Genomic DNA, 25,182 nt, shown 5'->3' with positions numbered 1-25,182 from the left:
CGGTGAGATCAAATTGTCGAATTATGCAGATTATAGCCAATTGTTAAGGATCGTCTTCTACCACAGTATTTGTGAGGTTTTCTCGACTTAATCCTTTGTGTTTTCGTGTGTCCTTACTTTGCGCCTTCCTCGAACTTTTATGCTTGCATAAGCAATAAAACAAAATGCTGATGGAGGCCTTTCTTCAGGACAACTGGTTAACCGCTGCCACCAATTGTTACGTGTGAGATGCACGTAATGTGAGAGATAGATCGCACTGGTATTTTAAAGTATTTTATTCTAACGTTTTACAGACTTTCGTCTAACTTCTAGTGGTTTAGTACAGAGACTGACTCTAATCATCGAGAGGGATCCTTATATTAAAGTCGGAATAAGTTAGCATCGTCCAATCATAGGAAGTGCTCGTAAGGCGGAAATAGCTATTGGTTGATTTCTTAAAAAGGAGAGAATTTGATAATTGATATCTATGTCATAAAGAATAGTTTAGGTGGGATGCAGGATGTTTACAGGACGAGGAAACAGACAAATATTAAGTTTAAAAAGACCGTAGATAGAAAAGGTTATCAATAAGTAAGGATCTGGTATGACACATCGGGATAGTTTTAAGACATAGTTTGTACAGAGTGATTAGATAGAAATATTTTAAAGAAGAGAATTTTTATCGTGTCTAGGCACGTAACACGGCGTGTAGTGCGGTAGCGGCCGGCGATTATGGTGTGACCCCCCGCGAGACACGTGGTCGCGTTCTCTAGTTGCCGGGAGTGTCGGCACGTTCGAACGTCCGGAATTCATGTGCGCGGAAGATTCCATCGTCTGTCCTTGTCGGCCGCGCGCCTACCGCGGGAGCTCCCCGCGTATCGTTAGCGTCTCTGTTTGGTTTGATTCGCGCCGGGGCGCCGCCTTGTCGGAACGCCGCATGCCGCGTCCCGCGATATTATTGTTTTCGTCTGATTATTAGTTTTTAATAAAGCTCGTTATCTGTTGAATTCAGAGCCTAATTTTCTGGTGTGTCGTCCGCCACTTCGTGTCACCGCATTCGCCTGCTCCCTTACGATTCACCCCGCCCCTCTACCGTTAGGCAGAGCTGGTCGAGATTGTCGCGCGAGGATCGAGGACACCTTGGCGTAATGATTGTCGCAAACTGACGCGTCGTCGAGCGCGTCTGGCGCCCAACAATTTTCGTGATAACGCGTGGCCGAGATTCGAGCGCGACAAACACGGCATCGGGGGTACCGGTTACCCTATCGGTCTCGCTGCTTTTTGCTCGCGGCTTTCCCGGTCAGGAAAAGTCGTGACAATATATATAGCGCGCGCGCGCGTGTGTGTGTGTGTGTGTGTGTGTTGTACTTGGTTAAACGCAATTTACCGTTTTTTGTTATTTTCATGATGATATCTTAAAAAATACAAGTGACCCCCTAATTCTAACAACAGTTTTGAATTCAGGACCAAAAATATATAAAATCTACTATCTTTCAATTGATTTCTCGTATAGGTTCCCTGTTATATAGTTTTACAAAAAAAAATATGGGTCTAACATTTTTTTATGTTTTACAACATATCCAAAGCGCATTAAAATCGGTAAGGAACACTTCCGTCAGTTCCCTTGTCTAAAAGTGCAGTGAATTTATTCTACTAAAGATGTAGGAATAGAGTTAAGAATAAAATGAGATATCCTGTACATATATTAAATTTATGATTACTATTTATTTGTATTTGTATTTTTAAATACATGACTGAATTTTATAGGCAGGATTAGGAGCAGTGTTTAAAAGACTAGAAATTGATGCAGAAAGACCTGATATTCCGCCGTAAGTAAAAACTTCTTTTTAACAAACTTTTTAACAAATTTTAAAAATAGCACAGCTTACTGTTAAAAATATGATAAAAATATTTTATCATACCAAATAAATTTAAAATTATTGAGAAGCACAAAATATTTAAATCTTTATAAACATATAATACTTTAATCAAACTATTAAGGAAATACAAAACTAAATTTAGCTGTAATTAACCCATTTAAGACCAAATGTCCACTATTTTTTCTGCGTTCAACGCTCAAACTTTTTACATAGACGTCGTAGAAAAAACACTCAGCATTATGTTTTCAATAGTCTGAAACTCTCTTTCGAATGCCGGCGTCAAAATTGACGTATAAAATGAGTAAAAAAAGTTATGACCCATTTTTTTTAAAGAGCAACATTTTTCGACATTTTTTTCTCAAAATTCCACATTTTGGATGCGAAAATGTTTTGCAGAATCATTGCAATAAGGATAAATCGTGGAATAGATATCTGCTCTTTTAAATCCTATTACGATTTCTCAAAAATTCAACATGGCGGATTTAATATGGCTGTCAAAAGATGGAAAAACTGTATATAACCGAAAGATTTTCGATCTTCTTGCTTTTTTCTTGTAATATCTCTTTAAAATACTTTAAAAATACATAAGTTTGTTATTTTATGTGAGTTGAAGTTATAATAGTACATAATCAATACAAATAATGGCGGTTTCTTTCAACAAATGCGAGAAAAACATTTATCGCCAAATAATGGAGAAAAGTCATAAGTGTTCATATCTGGTATTTAATCATGTTCACATCTACGCGGCGGCGTTACTAGGCAGTACGCAGTATATGCTCTAGCGTAGGGCGCAAAATTTGAGGAGGCGCAAAATTTAGAGGATGCTATGCAGCGATGCCAGTTCAGATGCTCACGCCAGCAGGGCTGCACGAACGGTGGAAGACCTCTTGTCTCTCTCCTTTTCTGGGTAACGCTAAAAGCTGAAATTTTTTGGTTTTTTGTCTTTTCAACTTTGTATTGGGGTACACGATCGATTTTCAGCGTAGGGGCGTTTAAGTCAGTCGTAACGGCCCCGCATCTACCTATACGCATACACCTAAGTATATCAAATATATATACATTCAGTCGAAAAAAAGCGGTACACCTAAAATTTGTCAAAAAATCATTAAACTTCCAATGACAATTACTACGCGAGTAATAAAGATAAAAAGGTTTCTAAAAAAAAAAATTAAAGCTTCAAATGTCTACTTTAAGAATCAATTCAGTAAAATTTTGCGTAATAATTTTTTTTAAATGGCGTATGACAAAGCGAGAGCATGCGAAATTGAAAAATATTTGTCCGAGTTTGCGACGATCCATAGCGTGAGGCAAGTATCGCAACTTAATGAGATAAAAATCATGCGATAGTACGGGAGTATCCCGTTTGGACACGTAACGATTGGACACCGCACGATTGGACACAGCACGATTGGACACCGCACGATTGGACACCGCACGATTGGACACCGCATTATTGGACACCGCATTATTGGACACCGTACAATTGGACACACATTCACGTGTGTGTATGCAGATTTCTAATACAGTTTACATGGGTTAGCGACTTGGACGGGGTAGGTGCGGGAGGGGGGCCGAAGGTCCCCCCTGCACCCCCCCCCCGTGTGTGTGTGTGTGTGTGTGTGTGTGTGTGTGTGTGTGTGTGTGTGTGCGTGCGAGCATTTTCTGCACCACATTGAAACTTTTCACGCAAAACGAGATGCTCCTAAAAATACGTATATAAACATTTAAAATTCAAATTTTTTTTCTGGCAAATCAAAGCTTTTTTCTGCCAGATGTTTCTAAGATTAGATAATCTGTCATATGATATATAAATGTTATTCACTAGAAGATTGCGGTGTCCAATAATGCGGTGTCCAATCGTGCGGTGTCCAATAATGCGGTGTCCAATAATGCGGTGTCCAATAATGCGGTGTCCAATCGTGCGGTGTCCAATAATGCGGTGTCCAATAATGCGGTGTCCAATCGTGCGGTGTCCAATCGTGCGGTGTCCAATCGTGCGGTGTCCAATCGTGCGGTGTCCAATCGTGCGGTGTCCAATCGTGCGGTGTCCAATCGTGCGGTGTCCAATCTTGACTCTCACAGCGAGAGGGTAACTATAAATTAGAGTTTTTTTGTTTCTTTTTTGTCTTTTGGTATTTTGTCTTATTTTAAGCCTTGTTTCGGGTTTCGTGATTTATGAAAAAACGTTTATAAGTTCTATAACATGTTGGAATCAAATCAAAATTAAAAAAAAAATAAAAAATACAAGAAATTAAAATTTGAAAAAAACCCTCCCAAAATAAAAAATAACAAAAATTAAAAGAACAAAGAAAGACTTTCTAATTTACATTTATCTCCTCGCGGTAAGAGTCGGGCAACAGCAACATATTTTGACGGCTGAAAAATAAAAAGAAACTAAGAAGAGTAAAAATAAGAAAATAATTATCTGTGTGTGTGTGTGTGTGTGTGTGTGTGTGTGTGTGTGTGTGTGTGTTTGATACATAGGTGTATGCGTAGATGTGAGCATGATGAAATACCAGATATGAACACTTGCTTATGGCTTTTCTCCATTATTTGGCGAAAAGTCATGTTTTTCTTGCATTTCTTGAAAAGAACCGCCATTCTTTGTATTGATTATGTATTATTATAACCTCGACTCACATAAAATAACAAGCTTATGTATTTTTAAAGTATTTTAAAGAGATATTACGAGAAAAAAGCAAAAAGATCAAAAATATTTCGGTTATGTATGGTTTCCCATTTTTGACCGCCATATTAAATCCGCCATGTTGAATTTTTGAGAAATCGTAATAGGATTTGAAAGAGCAGATATCTATTCCACGATTTATCCTTATTGCAATGATCCTGCAAAACATTTTCGCATCCAAAATGTGGAATTTTGAGAAAAAAATATCGAAAAATGTTGCTCTTTAAAAAAAAAATGGGTCATAACTTTTTTTACTCGCTTTATACGTCAATTCTGACGCCGGTATTCGAAAAAGGAGGTTTCAGACTATCAAAAACGTTATGTTGAGTTTTTTTCTACGATGTCTATGTAAAAAGTTTGAAGGTTAAACGTGGAAAAAAAATAGTGGACATTTAGTCCTAAATGGTTACAAACAAATGTTGCGGTTTTAATCATTTTTGAAAACACGGGAACTGAAGATGGCTTAAAGTAAAACAGGAGCATTTGTTTATTTAATTCAAATCTTCAATTTAGGTTTTAAATTTTAAATGATTTGAAAGTGTTATGTGATTAAAAATTTAATTGTTCTTTTTTTACGCAACCATTTACCGCGCTGATTTCTTATTACTTATTACTTATTATTTATGTCTTTTAATTTCTTTAAAAATTAGGAGCCCTATTCAATTTCAGTTTCATTATTTAAATCTTTTTAGATAAACTACATGTCAAAGTTATGCGTCAACTAAGATAAAGTTTATATATTAATAATGTATAATTCTTTATTACTCTCCACATATTTGGTAGAGTAAAGAAAGGGATTATAAATCATGTTTTATTTAATTAACTCACTAAATATTTATGTGACACAATTTTTGTTGATTATTACCCATAAATTTCTATCAATTTTGTTGAGCAGAAGTTCTTTGGATATATGTAACATAATTAACAACTTACTGAAGAGGAAACAAAAGATTGCGATTATAAAATCTGTAGGGAAATATGAAACACTTAGAAAAAAAATGCTGTTATATTAATTAAATCAGTGTAATTGAAATTAATATTATTAAAGTAACATAAATATTAATAAACAAAAATCAGCAATAATTATTTTAATAATCGTGACAGTTGGTTTAGTAATATTAATGCTTTTGGAAAATGTGATTGAATGATCGGTATATTTATTTGTCTCAATTACATATTCTTTTTATTATAATTGCATATATAATTAATAGTTTTGTTTATATGTAGTTGAATTCTATGTAATTTATGTAATTATGTCTGTTGTTAATTCAACTATGTAAAATAATTAAAAACAAATCAACCGCGGAGTTGAGGGTACTTTGATTGACAAATGCATTATTTTCTTAATTTAAATACAATGTATTTAATGTGTATATTTTTTATATATTAGAACAAATCAAGAATTTGTCAGATGTTATTTTGACTCCTTATTGCATTTATGTACAATTGTATCTTTAGAAGAAATGGAAATATGTTCATATTAATTACATATGGGCTTGATGCAATCAACAATATAATTATTAATGTTGTTGTATATATGTAGATAAAAATATTATTAAGTACACATTTTAAAGCGTATGTGTAATTATTATAAAACTTTTCTATTCTCTGCAAATAAATTAATACGTATAATTCAATAATATAGAAGTAAAATATATGATTCAAGTAATGCTGTCAACTAAATTACGTGAAATGATTAAAACAAAGCAACCAAAGGGTTAATGTTATTGTAATTTACACAAACACATTATATAGAATTGAAATAAGATGCATTTAATGTTTAATATTGTTGAATATTGGTTCAAACCATTTATGTATCGTGTCAATAATAAATAGGTTTGTGTGAAGTATATTTTATTATTAAGATGGCATTCTTTTCACTATCTACCGCTACATAGCGTGTTATCTCGTAAACAAAATGCACTATCTTATGAAAAAAAGGAGCTCGTCAAGACTGCGGAAGAAAGCGAGATTTCGCCATCAACATAAAATACTTAAATATGTCAGTCTATAAAAGGGATTGAGAAGGACAGAATTATGAAAACTTTTAATTAAGAAAAATAATGTTTTAATTAAATTAAATTTATTTTGGATAAAGTAAAAAAACTTATTAGAAGAAAAATTAAAATAAATACAAGCACATTTAGTGTTAAACTAATGCAATATTATTTTTTTATTAGAGCAAATTTTGTTTTTAATTGTGTGTAAAAATATTTTTAAAACAATCACTTTTTTATTTTCAAGACAAAAATTAACGCTTAATTCAATCATATGTATAAATTATGCAAATATATAACTTATACATTTATTTGTATATTTAATCAAATCAAATATAAGTTGTATATAATTAATATTGAAATACAATTGTAATGCTTACATTTAGCATTATTACATAATCATAAAGTATTTAATTCTCAACTTTGAAAATTTGTTACACTTTGATATGTATTCATTACAATATTATATGTCATTGATTCATATACCAGATCTGTAAATATGAAACTGGAATTTGCCCATAAATGGAGCTAGCTGTCAATGTAGTTACCGTCAAATCGCGTCATTGGCGCCATCTTCTTGTTTTGACATCTGATAAAGATTTTCAACTCACAACAATACAAGTTTCATACAACAGCATAGTTTTTAATAACGTTGAACATGTCGAATTTTGTGCCTGGAAACTACGATTTGCGGACAGCATTGATTTTCTGTTACAATTTGAAGAAAACTGCTGCAGAATCGCATCGAATGCTTGTCGAAGTTACGGTGAGCATGCTCTTGGTAAATCACAGTGCTCTGAGTGGTTTAAAAAATTTTAAAGTGGCGATTTTGACGTGAGAAACGAAGAACGTGGAAGACCACCGAAAAAGTTTGAACACAGCGAATTGCAAGCATTGTTGGATGAGGATGACGCTCAAACGCAACAACTCGCGGATCAATTAAATGTGACACGAGAAACCGTCTCCATACGTTTGAAAACCATGGGAAAGATCCAGAAGATGGGAAAATGGATTCCACATGAACTAAATGAAAGACAGCAGGAAAAACCACTTGCAAAATGTTGTTTGCTAGGTATAAAAGAAAGTCACATCTCCATCGAATTGTGACTGGCGATAAAAAGTGGATATATTTTGAAAATCCTAAGCGTAAAAGATCATGCGTAACTTCAGGCAAACCATCGACATCGACTGCCAAATCGCTATGGACGGAATACAAAGCTCTGTGTTTGGTAGGATCAGAAGAGCATAATCTATTATCAGCTGCTAAAACCTGGCGAAACCGTTAATACTGAACGCTACCGACAACAAATGATCGATTTAAATCAAGCTTTGCGTGAAACGACCAGAATATTAAAAAAGGCAACACAAAGTGATTTTGCTTCATGATAATGCACCATCACACACAGCAAAACCGGTCAAGGAAACGATTGAGGCATTTGATTGGGAAATACTCTTGCATGCAGTTTACTCACCAGACTTGGCTCCATTCGGTTATTACTTATTTGCATCGATGGGACACTTGCTGAGCAGCATTTTACATCTTACGAAAATGTACGATGGCTCGATGACTGATTTGCCGCAAAAGAGGAACGGTTTTTTTGGCGTGGCATCCACAAATTGTCAGAGAGATAGGAAAAATGTATAGCTATACTTCGATGGGCAATACTTCAAATAAAATATTTTTTATCATTTTTATACAATAAACGTGTATTTTCTATACAAAAATTCAGGTTTCATATTTACCTGGTATATACATAATCTGTATAAATGCATAATAGAAATTGCAATCAATAACAAATGAATTGCATGAATCATTTATTTAGTTGGCAGCCCGCAACTACACCGTTTAATTGAAACAAGTTGCTTTTTCATTGATTATAACTCAAGCCTTGTTCTCGAGATTACACATGTAGTTTCCTTCTTACCGACTAGGTACCACATGTTTAGAGTGAGATAGGAAGAAATCGGTGGCGGTGCCTATGTTTCATTGACTCGTGCCCCGCGTGACGCCGTTGTCTCATTTCTTTTTTTTTGTGCGCTAGAAGCTGCACGCGCGAGTGAGAATAAATAAATTAAGGATTAATTAAGAGGACATTACATTAGAGGGTTAAAAAAATCGATTTTTTTTTCTTATTTAAATCGATAGTATTTCATCCGTAGAACATGCTCCTGAAATCTCAAGTATAGGTTCAAATTGTATCAGACCGAAATGAGCACGGGCAGTGCGCACGTCCCGAGCGCTCCGAACGGGACGGCAAGTAAAAATCCCTAACGGTCTTTGAAAAGGTACAGTGTCTGCTCGGAAAGAATTACTTGAGAGGTGTTTAGGTGGGTATACACAAAATGCCAATGAAAGTGGCATTTTAATGCGACGATTTGGCAACTGGCCCCAAAACACTTCCATTGCGGCCGCAAAATCATTGAAATTGCTGCCTACATAGCTGCTGGAATTTTCAATGAAGGCTATTTGTCGGTTCTAAAAATCATGCTATACATGGAAATAATTATTTTACCAGTATGCAGAGATGTTGCGGATAGAATAAACGAAAATCGCACGATTAGCCAAAATCGTCGTAGCAGATCTATTGCGCAGGAAACGCGTACTTACGACAAACAATGGCTGTTGGAGAAGAATGAATTGTATGAAGACACTGAGGACATTTATATGGAGCAGGGATAGTAAATTAATCGAAAAGTACGGATAAACAATTATTAGCAAGCTTTTATCAACCTTTTTCTTTGATTGGAAACTTTAAACGCGTTTTTCTTGAAACCACTTTTTTTGAAACTGCGTACACGATTTAAAAAAACTAATCGACGGATCCACTTCTATTTTTTTTTTAAATTAAAGGTTATTAAATTATCTTTTGTGTGAACTTAAAATATAAATTAAAAGTCATGTAAAAAAAAGTTATTTTAAAAAAAAGTCAAAAATTTTTCACAAAAAATCATTTTTTTTTTTTTTCAAAATGCCATGTTTATAAATTTTTTGTAATAAATGTATGGCTTTCTTAGGTTCATTTGAAAGCTATACTCATAAACTTTACAAAAAAATTTGGTTTTTTCCTTTCAGTTGATTCTACTGGATGTTATCGTGTACGCAGTGTGGAAGGAATTTTTTAAGGCAGTTGTGCATTTTTGCTTACAACTTATAATTAAATAAATAAAATTTTATAATAAAAATTGTTTTGAGTACCTAAAAACATGCACAATAAGTGAAAAAAATCGCAAAAAGATCCATTGCTTAATTTCATTATAAAAAAATTATAAATAAGTGCTTAATTTTGGCCTTCTAATGTAGACGGCCCCCTTAATACTAAATCCAGTGTGATCGAACAAAAACCATCATGCTAAGAAAACGTAACTCTGAGGACATCCAAGCTCTGCATAAGAAATTACAGAAAATACAAAGAAAATTGGAACTTATAACTGTCGATCCAGAAAGTTCCAGCACGGACAAGGAAGAGAAGGAGGAACAAGAGACAGTCGACGAAAAAGGATCGGACCATGATGCTTCTATGGAATACGATATGATATTAGAAATAATAAAATTTCTTATGAAATAATTCTAGAGCATTAACGTAAAACGGCTAACGAACTTGTACGAGAAGCAAGGCAGATTAGACCTAGTAAATGAGTTTGCACAAGAGGCAAAACTGGCTAGTCCACAAATTTTTTGAGTTTGCACGAGAGGCAAAACAAAAAAAAACCTATTGAATTTGCACGGAAGGCAAAGCACAATAGAGATAATACCAATCCCGCATAAATCTCATGCCGATACTTTTATCTAGATCAAGAAGAGGAAGAAATTGAACGGACTAACAAACAGATAGATAAAGAAAATGTAGCGCCAGACAACGCAAATCAAAACACAGAGAAGACAATAGACAAGGAAATCCTAGAAATGCTAAGAGAAGATTTTAATTATTTAGAATTAATTATTTACTTAGAATTATTTAGAATTAATTATTATAACATATTAATTATTTAGAACTTCTGACGGTATATTAAGCCTTGAATAAATTAGCAACATATGTCGAAAATTGTCAGATTCTTTTAAGAATAGACAATACCACAGTAATATCTTACATTAATAAAATGGGAGATGTTAGATATACAAAGTATAATTTTTTAGCTAGAAAAATCTGGAAATAGGCTGAGAAAAGAAATATATTTTTATTCGCATCGTACATACCTTCTAAAAACAATGTGAAAGCAGACGCATTATCAAAGCTAAAAAATGAAGATAGAGAATAGAAACTAACATCATTTGCTTTAAATAAAATATTTAAAAAATTAGGCAGACCAGAGATAGACTTATTTGCTACCAATTTAAATAAAAAATGCAATAGATTTGTGGGTTCGTGGTACCCAGAACCCCATAGCGAACAGGTCGACGCTTTCACTTTCTCGTGGTCCGACTTAAACTTTTACGCTTTCCCTCCATTTATTCTAATACTAAAAACTTTAGTTAAAATAAAAAAAGATAAAGCCTGTGGTATTATAGTGGTTCCTGATTGGCCAAATCAATCATGATACCCTTTCTTTACTAACCTACTAATATCTGAACCAATTAACTTTAAACCGAACTCTAATTTACTTCTATCACCAAACATGTTGTCACAGCATCCCAAAGCACAACATCTCAGCTTGATTGTAGGAAAATTATCAGCGAGGCCTTTCTAAATAAAGGTGTACCCCAAGAATCCATAGAAATAATGATAGCTTCGTTAGCTGATTCAACGATTGCACAGTATAAATCGTCCTTACACCAATGGAAAAGATATTGCAAACAAAAGAACCTAAACTTTTTGGAGCCGTCGTCCCAAAATGTGATACGCTTTTTAACAAAATGTTTTTAAGCCGGTGCATTATATGAGACTTTAAACTCTCATAGATCTGCGATTTCCTTGATCTCAAAAGTAGAATAGGAGAAGATAAACTAATTAGTCGGTTTTTTAAAAGAGTTTTTAGGTTAAAACCTGCAAAACCGAGATATGCGTTCACGTGGGACGTATCTATAGTTCTTAGAGAGTCTTTATCCCCTAAAAGACTTCAGCCTTAAGGATTTAACAAAAAAGGCTGCAATGCTGTTAACACTACGCACAGCTCACAGGGCGCAAACATTAACCAGCATTAATATTAATAATATTGTTAAACTAACAAAGCGATCAGAGATTAGAGTACCGGATAGAATAAAAACGTCAGGACCTGGAAGATTTTAACCCTTAATTGTAATAACAGCCTTTAACAAAAAAGAATTATGTTTAATGAGGTCTGTAGTATTTTTCGATTTGGTAAGGAGAATAGAGTAGAAGGGTAAAGATAACGACACGTATAACTGAGAAACCTTTACTGGTCCGATGCCGGGCCGCTCACAATCTATTGATGAGAGTTGCTCGCCGTCGGATACGCTAAGCCGTTGTCTCGTCCCTGAACACGGTGTACACGCGTGTTCAGTGACTCGGTGTTATATACCAGAGGGTCAATTACTAAATACTTAGAAGTTACAAAGAAACTTAGAGGAGATATACAATAGCTCTTCATTAAAAAGTTTTACAGAGCAATAAATACCGAGACTTTGAAAAAAAAATCATATTTTCTCGCTCGCGGAGAGGAACGTCCTCTAACAAAATTGATAATTCGTTCTCAATGAATTCCGCGTATGTTCGTCCATTGAAATGAGTCGGCAAAAAATATGGACCAATCTGAAAGCATTTCCTCGAAACATCCACAACTATAGTTTTGTTTCTTGTCGTACTTTGCGTTTTATAATACTTACAAATTCTACATTAACAAAGGACAACCGTGAATTTGCGATTAATAGTTTCCTCTTGTCAGTATATTATAGTATTTGTCGCATCAAATTCATTCGTCGTATCTTATCTTTTTTTTCATACAATGGTAAATTAACGAATCGTCTATCACGATTGATTTTGTATACATTCTCTTTTCGTAAGTATTAGAAAATTACGAAATGCACGAAATATTTATCCATAATATAACACTCTTCGTAACACGATAGAAAAGTATTCATGCCTCATCTAACGACTTCGTGATAAATTATGCGATGTGATTTCTATTGTAATTATACTTGGAGATCAATGTTAATGTCAACTATCATCAGTATGGTTAACAACAAAGCGTTTTCGTAACTATACGATAGAGAACTTAGAGTTTCTTCTATCGTTAACACATTATTCATTACGATAGATTCCAACAGAACTATTAAACACGATGTCTCCGTAAATATTTTTTTATATTCCAACGATAAAATGTACTTTACTAACAGGAAACGAGAGAACGATAGACAATGATATCACTTCTTGAAATTTTTTTTTTTTGATTCAGAAAAGTAATAGATTACGAAAGAGAAATCAATTAGATTCTCGTATTTTTGTTCTATTTTATATCAATCAGTGAAAATCTGTCGTAATTAATAATGTAATTAAAGATAAAAGAAACTCTAAGTTCCCTATCGTTATGAAAGAAAAACTTTTTGTTGTATTAACAATACTTGATATTAAACATCGATCTCTAAGCATAATTATTGTAGAAGGCATAATCTATTATGAAATCGTTACGTCAAGAGATATTTGTCTATCGTGTTATGAACAAAGAGTGTAACATAGTTAGTTATAGACCGGTTCTAACTCGGGAGCTGTTACGTGCCGAGACACAATAAAAATTCTCTTTTAAAAATATTTCTAACTAATCACACTGTACAAACTATGTCATAAAACCATCCCAATATATCATCCCAGATCCTTACTTATTGATAACCTTTTCTATCTACGGCCTATTTAAACTTAATATTTGTCTGTTTTCTCGTCCTGTAAACATGCCTGCATCTCACCCAAACTATTCTTTATGACATAGATATCAATTATCAAATTTTCTCTTTTTTAAGAAATCAACCAAGAGATATTTCCGCCTTGCAAGCACTTCCTATGATTGGACGATGCTTACTTATTTCGATTTTAATATAAGGATCCGTCTCAATGATTAGAGTCAGTCTCTGTATTAAGTCACTAATAGTTAGACGAAAGTCTGTAAAACATTGGAATAAAATACTTTAAAATACTAGTGCGATCCTTTCTCTCACATTACGTGCATCTCACACGTAACAGAACTCCGAGGGGGGAGCGGGTGTGCGGGGGGAACTCGTAGGCGCGCAAGGTATAACGTCACGCGGATCGGGGGGGGGGGGGTCGCGGTGCGTCAATTGCGCAGGATTTTAGGGTCCATGACCTTCCCTTAGAGCGGAAAAGGGGTAAATCGGGGTTTGCGCCCGCCGCCACCGCAGCGGTGCTCGCTCTCTCCCTCTATTGCGAATCTGTTCTGTCGTCCATGCGCGATATCTCCAACCGCACGTCTGTACAGTCTTATCATTCTGGCTGTCTTTCTTTCATCCATTGCACTAACTCTTTCATATGCAATCTCCCATTACATACATGCATTCCCACCCATTGCGCCTTATCTATATACCTCCTACTCAGTTCTGCACACGCCATTGTACCGCAAAGAAATAAGGAAGAAAGGAAATAAGTTAGAATAATTATTTATAAATTTTTTTTCATTTATTTATTTTGTAACGCATCATATACAATATTGTCTGATGCATAAGCAATCAGTTCGCAATCTACGAATGAAGTTTTTACACATATTTCATTTAATAATTTGACTGCATCGTACTCGTTATGAATATTATTTTGCTGCAAGTAGTTTACGAATTGATTATATTTTCTTTTACTAATATATATCTTGTGACAACTTAAAATATGCATTATTGATAACATCTTCAAAGTTTAGTAAAAATTGTACAGTCAATGGTTTCATGTACATAATTTTGTTATTTAAAGTGAATTTTATAACACTCTCGTTACGTAATTTGACGAGTTTTATAAGAAGATTATCAACCCATAGCGGTGTAGCGGTGGCTGACTGTAAGAGTCGCTCGATATCCATCCGTTTCTCAATTATTATTACGCATGTTTGACGTGACAGCGGTATCTCATTGCCTTTGTTATCACCAAGAATCATCTCCACAAAAGGCTCAAGTCCCACGCTGATTTCTATGTCCAAATATTTGTAGGCAGTAGATGTTAAAGCAAATCTTCTTCCCAGTGTTGTAGCCCGAACTACAACGTAGCTCAGTGACGAAAGACGTTGCGAAAGAGGTCATCGTTCGCAACGTCTTTGGAATCCGCCGTGCTCACGGAAGTTCCTGCTAACTTTCGTGATCTCGCGAAATTCGATGCGGAACAGCCCGAATGTAGTTCCGCATCGACCTACATAAAAACCTTACGCGGCACAAGTAAACCATGAGGCTACCGCGTTCCGATGTCGAAACGCTTAGCCTCGCGGAAGCTACCGACGCCCGGTCACTGGCCCTCAAAATTGCGCCAGAAACCATTGTATATAAGCGCGATCACGCCGTGACCGAGCGGAGAGTAACATAACAACGTCCGAGCTACGTCGCGTACTACAAACTTTATCGCGAGTGATACTTAACACCGCTACAGCTGACTGTAATCACCGAAGCGAAGAGATAAAGACAACGAAAACCAAGTAAGAAGTGTTTTCTTTCATCCAACCAACGAGCCGAGCCTTCACCCTTCGGGTCCTAACCCCTAAGGCAGAACGAATCCTAACTACTTACGGGAAGAACTCCCGAAACGAGCAAACTCACAACACCAGGATGCACGGAGTATAACGCGGTTGCGATAATGTTCTGTAAAAAAATACAGAGAAAGTTAGAAATAAAATGCAAATAAATGTAGAAGGAAATATAAAAGGTTGCTGAAAAGAATTTAAAAATACTTACGGTTTATTACACGCTTCATTTTGTTGGATCGGAACGTAATAGTTCATCTTCGAGAAGCTTTTAAAGTCCGTCTTTCACCGATTGATCGAGCGGTAACGTTTCAAAAACCTTTGCTGTCCGTCTTGTAACAAACGAGTACCGATGCCTGAACTCTTTTTATATTGTACACCCCTCCACATACCTCAGTAGTAGTGGGAACAATCCCATAGGCGCCCAAATCATCATCCTTAAAAATTTGTATATAATCATAGGATCTGTTTTTGATTGGCGAAAATATGGAGGCGTCGGCCACCAATTTCTTTGAAAACTCGTAGTAGAATTCATTATTGATATTACAAATTAGATCAGTACATGAGACTATAAAGAATGAGACTCTGAAGAGATGAGACAAAAAACGGATTCCATCCATTTCAATTATTATTGCAGCATATATGTCGTTGGAGTGGGTTCCGTAAGCAATTTGTTTGCTTATTAGTAAGCACACTTTGAAGTCCAAATTCTCGATTGCGAACCATATGCACTATCGATGAACAGTAACCTTTATTAGCGCTTATTTTTTCTACAAAAATCAGAATAAAAAATCATACAAAAATCACATGTATTAATCAAGCGCAAATGTACGGCTGCTGTGACACAATATGCTTTAGGCACATTTGTAAATTAATTAATACGTGTTTATTTTTTTATGAGATCTGCGAAATTCTCGCATTCAAATCTTGCAAAGGTCAAGCGCCGATGTGCAGCTGTAACAAATTACGCTTTAGACACATACGTAACTTATATTTTTTTATAAGATCATTTAAAAAATCATGCATTCGAAAAATGCAATCTTGCAAAGCGCCGATGTATGGCTGCCCTATCGCTCCAGTTAAGACAAAGAAATGATGAGTTATAAAAATATATATCTGGTTAGGAAGCGCATGGTATCGCATTTGACGCAAAGTTTTTGATCCAAGCGAATGTGAATTAGCACGACTTGAAAAACGAGTGATCATTTGAATAATGTGGAAGTTGTAGACATCGATAAAGATGAAATCGATGTGAATATTGTTGAAGTTATAGACACTGCTGACGATGAAAGTGATGCAAATATTGTGAACAATGTAGTCGACATTACAGATGATGTTGAAAATATCGAGCCAACCATCTTGAAAACCAAATGAATGATGTAATGGACATTATGGATGATTTTAATGAAAATGGGCCAGACGTTAATTTTGAAAATGTGATGGATGATGAAGATGAAGAGAGCATAGTATCCGATGATAACAATTACATGAGTGATTGCAGCGAGGACTTTACTGATGCAGAGAAATATATGACACCCGTGAAACTACGTGTGATAACCGGACATACGAAACATTGTGCTATATATTTTTATTATACTACAGGTGCTTATTCAACGTGTGCCGAATGTATAATTCAAATAGCGGACACAGATCTCAACATAATATACGCTTTTCGCAAACATGTGACCAATGTATTTGGTAGGCTAGACGGCAAATACTGTTCAAATTGCGGACAGTCTATGTTCATACTGATGCCATGCAACATGTGCCCAGTTTGCACACTGTGAAGTTTGTGGCTATTTTATTATAAAATCATGTGGTGTGCAACAACTTTCTAAAAAGACTGTGATTGACTGTAAGAAATGGAACATTACGAGCAAGAGGAATGCGAGCTGCTGCTGACCAAGCCGACAGGGTCGCTACCTTGGGCAAGTGTTTTGCGTGGTTGTAGCAATATGACGAGTTTATACAACAACTCGAAGAACATAGCCGCGTCAAACGTCCTCGGCTCGCCAACGGACAGAGACAATATTTGCTCGCGAGAATCGCGCGACACGAGGGTGAAAAGACTCGGGTACAAAGATCTTTCGTGCATGTAGGGAGTAATTACGCGAGCACTAGTAATAACACGGACAGACTTGTATGGCGAGAGATAGATATCGCATTCGAAAATCACGTTCTGACTGGTGTGCAATCAGGTCCGTGTGCAACCGGGTTTGTGTGCAATCGGGTCGGTGTGCAAACGGGTTTGTGCGCAATCGGATCCGTGTGCAAACGGATCGGTGCGTAATCGGGTCCGTGTGCAATCGGGTCCGTGTGCAAACGGATCGGTGCGCAATCGGGTCCGTGTGCAATCGGATCCGTGTGCAATTGCGTCCGTGTGCAATCGGGTCTGTGTGCAAACGGGTCGTGTCCAATCGGGTTTGTGTCCAATCGAGTCTGTTTCCAATTGGGACTGTGTCCAATCGGGAAATACTACAGTGTCCAATCGTTTATGTGCGCAATCGGGACAGTCTCATGCGGAATGTGACCGCTGCTCATGCCATCATGCCACTATATTTCGTTGGTATGACAGGTTCCTAAATAACTTGAGGCGCGTTCATAGCACACAAGCGCCTCTTGTATCAAAAGTGTGAAAGTGACATTTTCCGAGACGTCGATGACGACGTTTCTTACACGAAAATTTTGACATTTGGACTTTGCGTCGTGATATCTCCTCTCATAGGATACGTAGAGAAAAAATAAAAATAATTTTCTTATACAAATTGACCCTAAGCTTTCGATTGAGCTTAATTAGAATTTGATCCGTTTAGCCATTTCTGAGATCCGATAATCTTGGATGCTCGTAAGTCTCGTACTCGCGTGAAGAGCACGGTCGGGAACGCTGCGCGTTCATTTGGCGCGTGCTACTACCGTGTCTTTTAATTGGTACTTATTTATATTTAGAATCAAATTGAGAATTCGCGGCAGCGTCCACCCGCTGTCACGTTCTTGAAACTCTTCGAGCGATGCCAATGTGGGCTCGATAACATGTCGCTCGTACCACTCATCCAAGTCCGACGTTTGGAATAGTTTACAGTTTTTCGTATTTATCTTTTTGTTGGCGCGTTTTTCACCCGTTACAAACATACTGTTAAACGCAGTGTTTACTTTCATACTATTGTGTTTTTTTAAAGCGTTCCGCATTCGCTCGAACACTATACCGCCTGCGTCTTCTAAAAACGTTCGCGGTTTGATGTAATTTACATTATTCACCACCACCAGTTGCACACGGATCCGATTGCACACGGACCCGATTGCGCACCGATCCGTTTGCACACGGACCCGATTGCACACGGACCCGATTACGCACCGATCCGTTTGCACACGGATCCGATTGCGCACAAACCCGTTTGCACACCGACCCGATTGCACACAAACCCGGTTGCACACGGACCTGATTGCACACGATACGATTCCGCATTGCAGATGGTACATCAGTTAGCGACTTGGACGGGTGGATGCGGAAAGGGGGGCGAAGCCACCCTTGTAACCCCCATGTGTGTGTGTGTGTGTGTGTGTGTGTGTGTGCACAAAGCATTTTCTGCATCACATGAGTTTGCAACTATAAAATATGTATAAGAAAGAAAAATACTTATAATAAATATTTTGTACGTATTTTTATGTCTGAGTTTGTCAGGTATAAAATAATTATGATAAATATTTATGAAAATATTAAAAATAAATATTTATGCTACTGTAATCCAAAAATATAAAAATATTTCGAGTTTATATAATATATACCATAAATATTTTTTAGTACATTTTAAAAATATATTTTATATATTGTTAACAATAATTTTTGTATTATTTCTAAGTGGTTTATGAAAAATGGCTATATAATTTTACAAAAATATTTTTTAAAAATAAATTCGTAGAATATTTATAAAAATTTATGCTAAATTTTCTGTGCTATCTAGGTTGTTTTTGCATTATTTTGCGATGCGGAATCGTATCGTGTGCAATCGGGTCCGTGTGCAATCGAGTTGGTGTGCAATCGGGTCCGTGTGCAATCGGGTCCGTGTGTAAACGGGTCTGTGTCCAACTGAGTCCGTGTCTAATCGGGACTGTGTCTGATCGGGACGGTGTGCATTCGAGACTGTGTCCAATTGAGTCCGTGTCCAATCGGGTCCGTGTTCAATCGAGTCCGTGTCCAATCCGGTCTGTGTCTAACCGGGTCCGTGTCCAATCGGAACTGTGTTCGATCGAGACGATGTGCAATCGGGACTGTGTCCAATCGAGTCCGTGTCCAAACTGGACTGTGTCCAATCGAGAAATACTACTGTGCTCAATCGCTTATATGCGCAATCGGGCCTTGTTCATGACAGATATGAACTCCCTGAAAGTTTTAGGTTTATCCAATTTCTAATAACTGAGATATGAGAGGTCTAATCAATTCGTGCTGACTGTATTAGATAAACTGTTATTTATTTCAATTTTCGACAAATTTTTAATTGCTTTTAATTTTTATCTTTATGTTATTTTTTAACCTGGCTGAAATGTGTACAGTGTTATTCACACGATCTCGAACACCTCATAAATCATATTTTACTCCGGCCTATACTTATACATAGGATCTCCCGCATAGGCCCCTTGTTATACATTAAAGAGGACTCGATGATATTTTAAAATCCGAAAGGGATGAAGTGATTCTAATATCACATTCCAATTTAGCATTGAAAAATTCCGTAGCAAAAGATAATTCACACTGACGCGGCAATAAAGTTAAACGTTTCTCGAATATAAAAATAAAAAATAGTCAATTTACAGTAAACACAAATGTGTTTACTGTAAATTGACTATTTGTGTGTAAACACAAATTAACTATAATTTTAACCTCTTATATTCCAGGGATAAAAAATCGGATCAACAAGAAACCCTTTAGAGATTCATTATCTTATCATAAACTAATATTTAACTTTAAATTTAAGTTTGATTTCGAGGGCGCCCAAACAGGCGGATGTTTGGATTACTCTTTGTTTTTTTTTCAAATTAAAAAAAAATGCTTGTTTTGTCTACACTGAAAAAATTTACTAAATTGAAATAAATATTTTTTCAAATATTACCAAGCAGAAGTTTTGTAAAAAATAAATAATATTTCAAATAAGATAATATTTTCTATAATTTATAAAATAGATTATACATTTTTTAAATTATAGAAGGTATTATCTTATTTGTAATAAATATTATTTATTTTTTGCAAAACTTCTGCATGGTACTATTAAAAAAAAATTTATTTTAATCTAATAAATTTTTTTTTCAATGTATGTACTTTTACGATTTTGGTTCACCATTTTAGATCCGTTATTTTGAATTTTGCAAATCTGATAACAAATTCGTAATCAGTAATTAGTAATCTCGAAAATTCCTAAATATAAAGTTTCAAGAAAATCGATGCAATAGTTTACGTACAAATTTTATCTATAAAAACAGTGTTTTTTGTGTTTTATTGTTTATATCTATTAAATTGGTTACATATTTTAACAAACGATTGTTGCAACACTAATTTTAAGAAAATTGAAATAATTAATAAATTGTACGTTTTACCGTAAAAACAATTGAAAGGATTAACAATGAATAATACCTGTTTTCGCCTAACAATTCATTTTATATAATTTTCTAACAAAATACTATGACTCTTTAAAATAAAATCAATTTTTTTACATTTATTTTTGTGGTGGCCATATTACCATCCCTGTTTCTCTTTCATCCATTATACAGTGTCTCTACATTTTTATAAATAAGATATAATGTAGGAAATATTTCATAACTTTGAATCTAAAGTCTAGTAAACAACACTTTGATGAATATAATTGTTTTAATTTAAAATATTGATCATTAACTTTATAAGATAAGATATATATGAGTGGCTTCCCTTTTTCTCTACTATTAAAAATTGCTGGTTAAATTAATTTGTGATTAATTAATATTACGTACTTGTGATATTTTTTCAGCTTCGTGTAATGATTGTGTTTTAAGATATATGTGGAACACAGTCTGTATAAACTGGAGATATAGTGTAAAAATTCACAAAAAATTAGTATTATTATTAGGCACTAAGATCTGCGTTTTAAAGGCTAAATGCAATACAATTCAATTATTCAAAAAATGTTGTTTTGCAAAAAAATATATTTATTTGTATATATTTCATAACATATGATTCTTTAGTGAGATAAGACCGACGAAAATAACAAAAGCATATCTCTTGTCGGCGGCTTACTGCTCAACGTTTGGTGGCACCGGAACACTAGTGGGAACTGGTACAAATCTGACTTTCAAAGGAATTTATGAAAGTACATTTCCCGAAGCTGAAGGAATCAGTTTTACTGATTGGATGATAGCATCTTTTCCTCAAATGGTTGTCAATTCCTTCCTTACCTGGTTATACATGCGAATTGCTTTTTTGGGATATCTCAGACCGCACAGTAAAGAGGCACAAGTGGCCACAATTGGAAGAGAAGGTGAAGCCATCACAAATCAAGTAATTACAATAAAATTTGTAAATATATAATGTAAAAATATAGTCTTTAATAATGAAATCTAAATAGTAATATTAATAAAAAATTAAAAGCCGACTCAGGGTGTTAAACAAACCTAGAATTTGTTATTCGCTTTATATTACAATAATCTTTGCGCAACAATGCAATAAAAACGCAGACATTCAGTCCTATTTCGAACTTTCTTCGGTAAAAAAAACAAATTTTTAAACATTAAAAGATAGAAATTCTCACAATGTAATAGTTAAACAAAGATGTGAGTGTAACCGCTTCATACATTTTGACAATTTAAGACATGGTCCAAGTATTGAATTAATGAATTGTAAATCGTAAAGATTAAGATTGAGTGAATACGTCAATAATAATCTATTTAATGGTTGATATGTACAAAGTTAATTAAAGGCAATAGTTAAAGTCGTAAAAATATTTAAATTTTCTCCGATGCATCTTTCAAAAAAGTACGAATTAACTATGGAATATAATTAAGTTTACGTACATCGTGTCTCATGTTAAACAAATAAGTGTTGTTTTTACGGAGAATCTTTTAAAGACGGGTACACATTTGAGCACAAACGCGAACGAGGCAAACCGAGGCCGCATGCCTCGGATTAAAAATTGTAATCTCCGCATGAGGCAAATCGAGACAAGCCGAGACAGTGCTTCACGTTGCTTCGATTTGCCTCGACTGCGGTCGGTCAAAGTCACTGGAAGACGAAAACGTTACAATAGCTTGTGTTAGCTTTATTACATTGTGTAATTTATTAAAAAACAAAAAAACAAAAGCGACGGTGGTCAACAATTTTATTTAAAGAGAGAGCAATTAAGCAACGAGTGTTTGTTAAATAAATTAATAGTTGACAAAGAAAGTGGACAGTTTAGAAATTTTGTTAGAATGTCAGAAGAAGATTTTGTCTTTCTTTCGAATGCCATCAAGAGCAAAATATCGAAAAATGATACGACTTTTCGGAAAGCAGTTTCAGCTGAAGAAAGATTAGCTGTAACTTTACGATTTCTTGCAACTGGCAATTTCTTTACCAGTTTACAATATGTGTTTAAAATATCAAAACAATTGATATCGAAAATAGTTCCGGAAGTGTGCCAAGCAATAATTGATTGTCTCATCAGTTATATAAAGGTAAGTAAAAATAAGAAATACTGGTTTTAAATTCAATTTATTTGAAAAATACGCAAATAAAACATACGTAAATTTGTAAGATAGTTTTATTATAACGCGGATATCGTTTTATAACGTATGTGAAGAATCATTGGTAGAATCTGAACATTGAAAATTAGATGAAGGTGATTTATTTTCTTGAGGGGATAGATAAAACAAGCTGATAAACTAATTGGAGTAAATGACGTAGACGATTGAGTGCTGAAGTTTTGCGGAGTAAATGAATGGCTTGTTTGTTGAAAATGAGATAAATTTGAAGGAGAAATAGAATGGTGTGCAAAAATTGGTAAGCAAGAAAATTGGTCTTTAAAAGTCGAATTACCGGTTTGGTTGTATGGATATAGTTCAGTTATATACTGATAAAATTGCTGTAGGCGGAAAAAGAAGATTGCATACTTGTATGAGTGCCAGGATTTTGATATAAATTAAGTTCTAACTCAAATAAGACATTGCTAATGCTATTTTGTTCAATAGAACGGAGACGATCATCGAACGTGCGTAGTTTATCCGCAATATAATCACCGAAAAGGCTACATTAGTCTTTCCGCCATTGTGAAAATGTAGTTGTTTGTCGCAAATATCCCAATGCTTCTGTAATTCTTGGATCCTCATCAGTCTTTCTTTGATTCATAGAACGTTTTTTTTTTTCCTAAACTTAAACTCCTTAATCTCGTTTTCATCTGTTAATTGTTTCGTAGGTAATGCTTGTGAATTTTTCGATTCTTCGTTAATTAGGCTCCTGTCCAGTTCTTTTTCTTCGACCAAGTTCTCATTCAATGTTTTATTGCTAATTTCTTCATCGTCGGATACAGTCTACAAATTCTATAGAGAGAAAGAAGAAATAAATACATGAATGCATTTTAAAATTCTTTAAATTTACTGCATATTTGTAGACTATAAATTTTATTGACAAAATTTGAACAATATTTATGTGTTTAATTCTTTCAGATACCGTCAACTCCAGATGAATGAAAGAAAATTACTAAAAATTTCGAAGAAACATGGAATCTTCCACACTGTATAGGAGCTATCGACGGCAAGCACGTTGTTTTACAAGCTCCAATAAACAGCGGAAGCGAATTTTATAACTACAAATCTCAGTTTAGCATTGTTTTGATGGCTGTAGTGGATGCTGATTATAATTTCATATTCGTTGACATTGGTTGCCAAGAACGTGTTTCGGATGGAGGTGTATTCAAAAATTGTGCAATGTAAAAAAATAGAGAACGGAAATTTAAATACACCTGAGCCTTCAGCTTTGATTGAAAGAGAAACAAAAATTCCTTATGTTTTATTAGGAGATGCAGCTTTTCCTCTGAGTGACTATATTAATGAAATCTTATAATGGTATTCACCCAACCGGATCTCTAAAACGAATATTTAATTATCGTTTATCTAGGGTACGTCGCGTTGTAGAAAATACCTTCGGAATTGTATCTAATGTCTTTAGAGTTTTACGAAAGCCAATGCTTTTAGAACCTCAAAAAGTAGAATTGATTGTGATGGCTGTCATGTCTTCATAATTTTTTACGGAGAAATACTTCTAAAACTATATATACACCATCAGGTTCCTTAGACATAGATTTAAATGAGAATATGACACCTGGCAGTTGGCGAAATGTTCAACAAGAAATGACGTCTCTTTTGTCTTTGAAAAATGTACCTCGTAGAACAAAATTATCTGCTCAAGAAATACGAGACGAATTTACTTACTGCACTATTTCAGTAATACTGGCACGGTACTTTGGCAAAACCAACATGCTTGTTATATGAATGTTTGTTATATGAAGATATTGAAAATTTTGTTAATAAAATAACTAACTTTTGATTTTTCTCAATTTAAGAACTTACACTTAAAGTTCTCCGAGGCTCATCTTTATAGTTTAAGAATTGTAGACTTTCGTAAGCAAACCATTTTGATTTATAAATCTCATGTCGTCCTGCAAATATATATATTCTGTAGGAAATTCTTTTCTATTGCCTTTGATTGCCTATAACTTTTATTTTTTTCCTTTTTCTGTTCCCATACTTGCTTTGACTCGTGTCTTTTTCCATCTGTATGATCCCTTTAAACTTTCAATCTTTTTTTTATTTCGTCAATGCTCTTTCCAATTTTTTCAGAAAGTTCTCTCAAAGCATTTTTTTTTACTTTGTTATAATATGCAGAATCCTGCGAATTCCATAAAACTTTCTTATTTCTATATTCATTTATTAATTGCATACATATTTCTTGCTCCCATTTCATCACTACAAAATATTTAAATTTAATTAAAACAATATATATATTATATATATGTGCATGCAAAATGCTTTA

At 34.7% G+C, this 25,182-nt stretch overlaps 1 protein-coding gene and 1 pseudogene across 1 annotated transcript in view; both read left to right on the top strand.

The window, feature by feature from the left end:
- The window catches only part of LOC105833254 (protein I'm not dead yet), an 84,963-nt gene extending 63,168 nt beyond the window's left edge, over positions 1-21,795 (top strand). The window contains exons 2-4 of the mRNA XM_036292566.1: positions 1,747-1,808; positions 21,366-21,678; positions 21,769-21,795. Of these exons, the coding sequence (XP_036148459.1) occupies positions 1,747-1,808; positions 21,366-21,678; positions 21,769-21,795 (402 nt within the window). The remainder of the gene's footprint in view (positions 1-1,746; positions 1,809-21,365; positions 21,679-21,768) is intronic.
- A 791-nt stretch (positions 21,796-22,586) lies between these two features.
- LOC118647519 lies at positions 22,587-24,803 on the top strand (annotated as a pseudogene).
- Positions 24,804-25,182: the final 379 nt, after the last annotated feature.

This window comes from Monomorium pharaonis, chromosome 10 (genome assembly GCF_013373865.1).
Source record: "Monomorium pharaonis isolate MP-MQ-018 chromosome 10, ASM1337386v2, whole genome shotgun sequence".
NCBI classification, from domain to species: Eukaryota; Metazoa; Arthropoda; class Insecta; order Hymenoptera; family Formicidae; genus Monomorium; species Monomorium pharaonis.
Note: the sequence above shows the minus strand (reverse complement) of the source record. Positions and strands in the feature narration are given on the sequence as shown.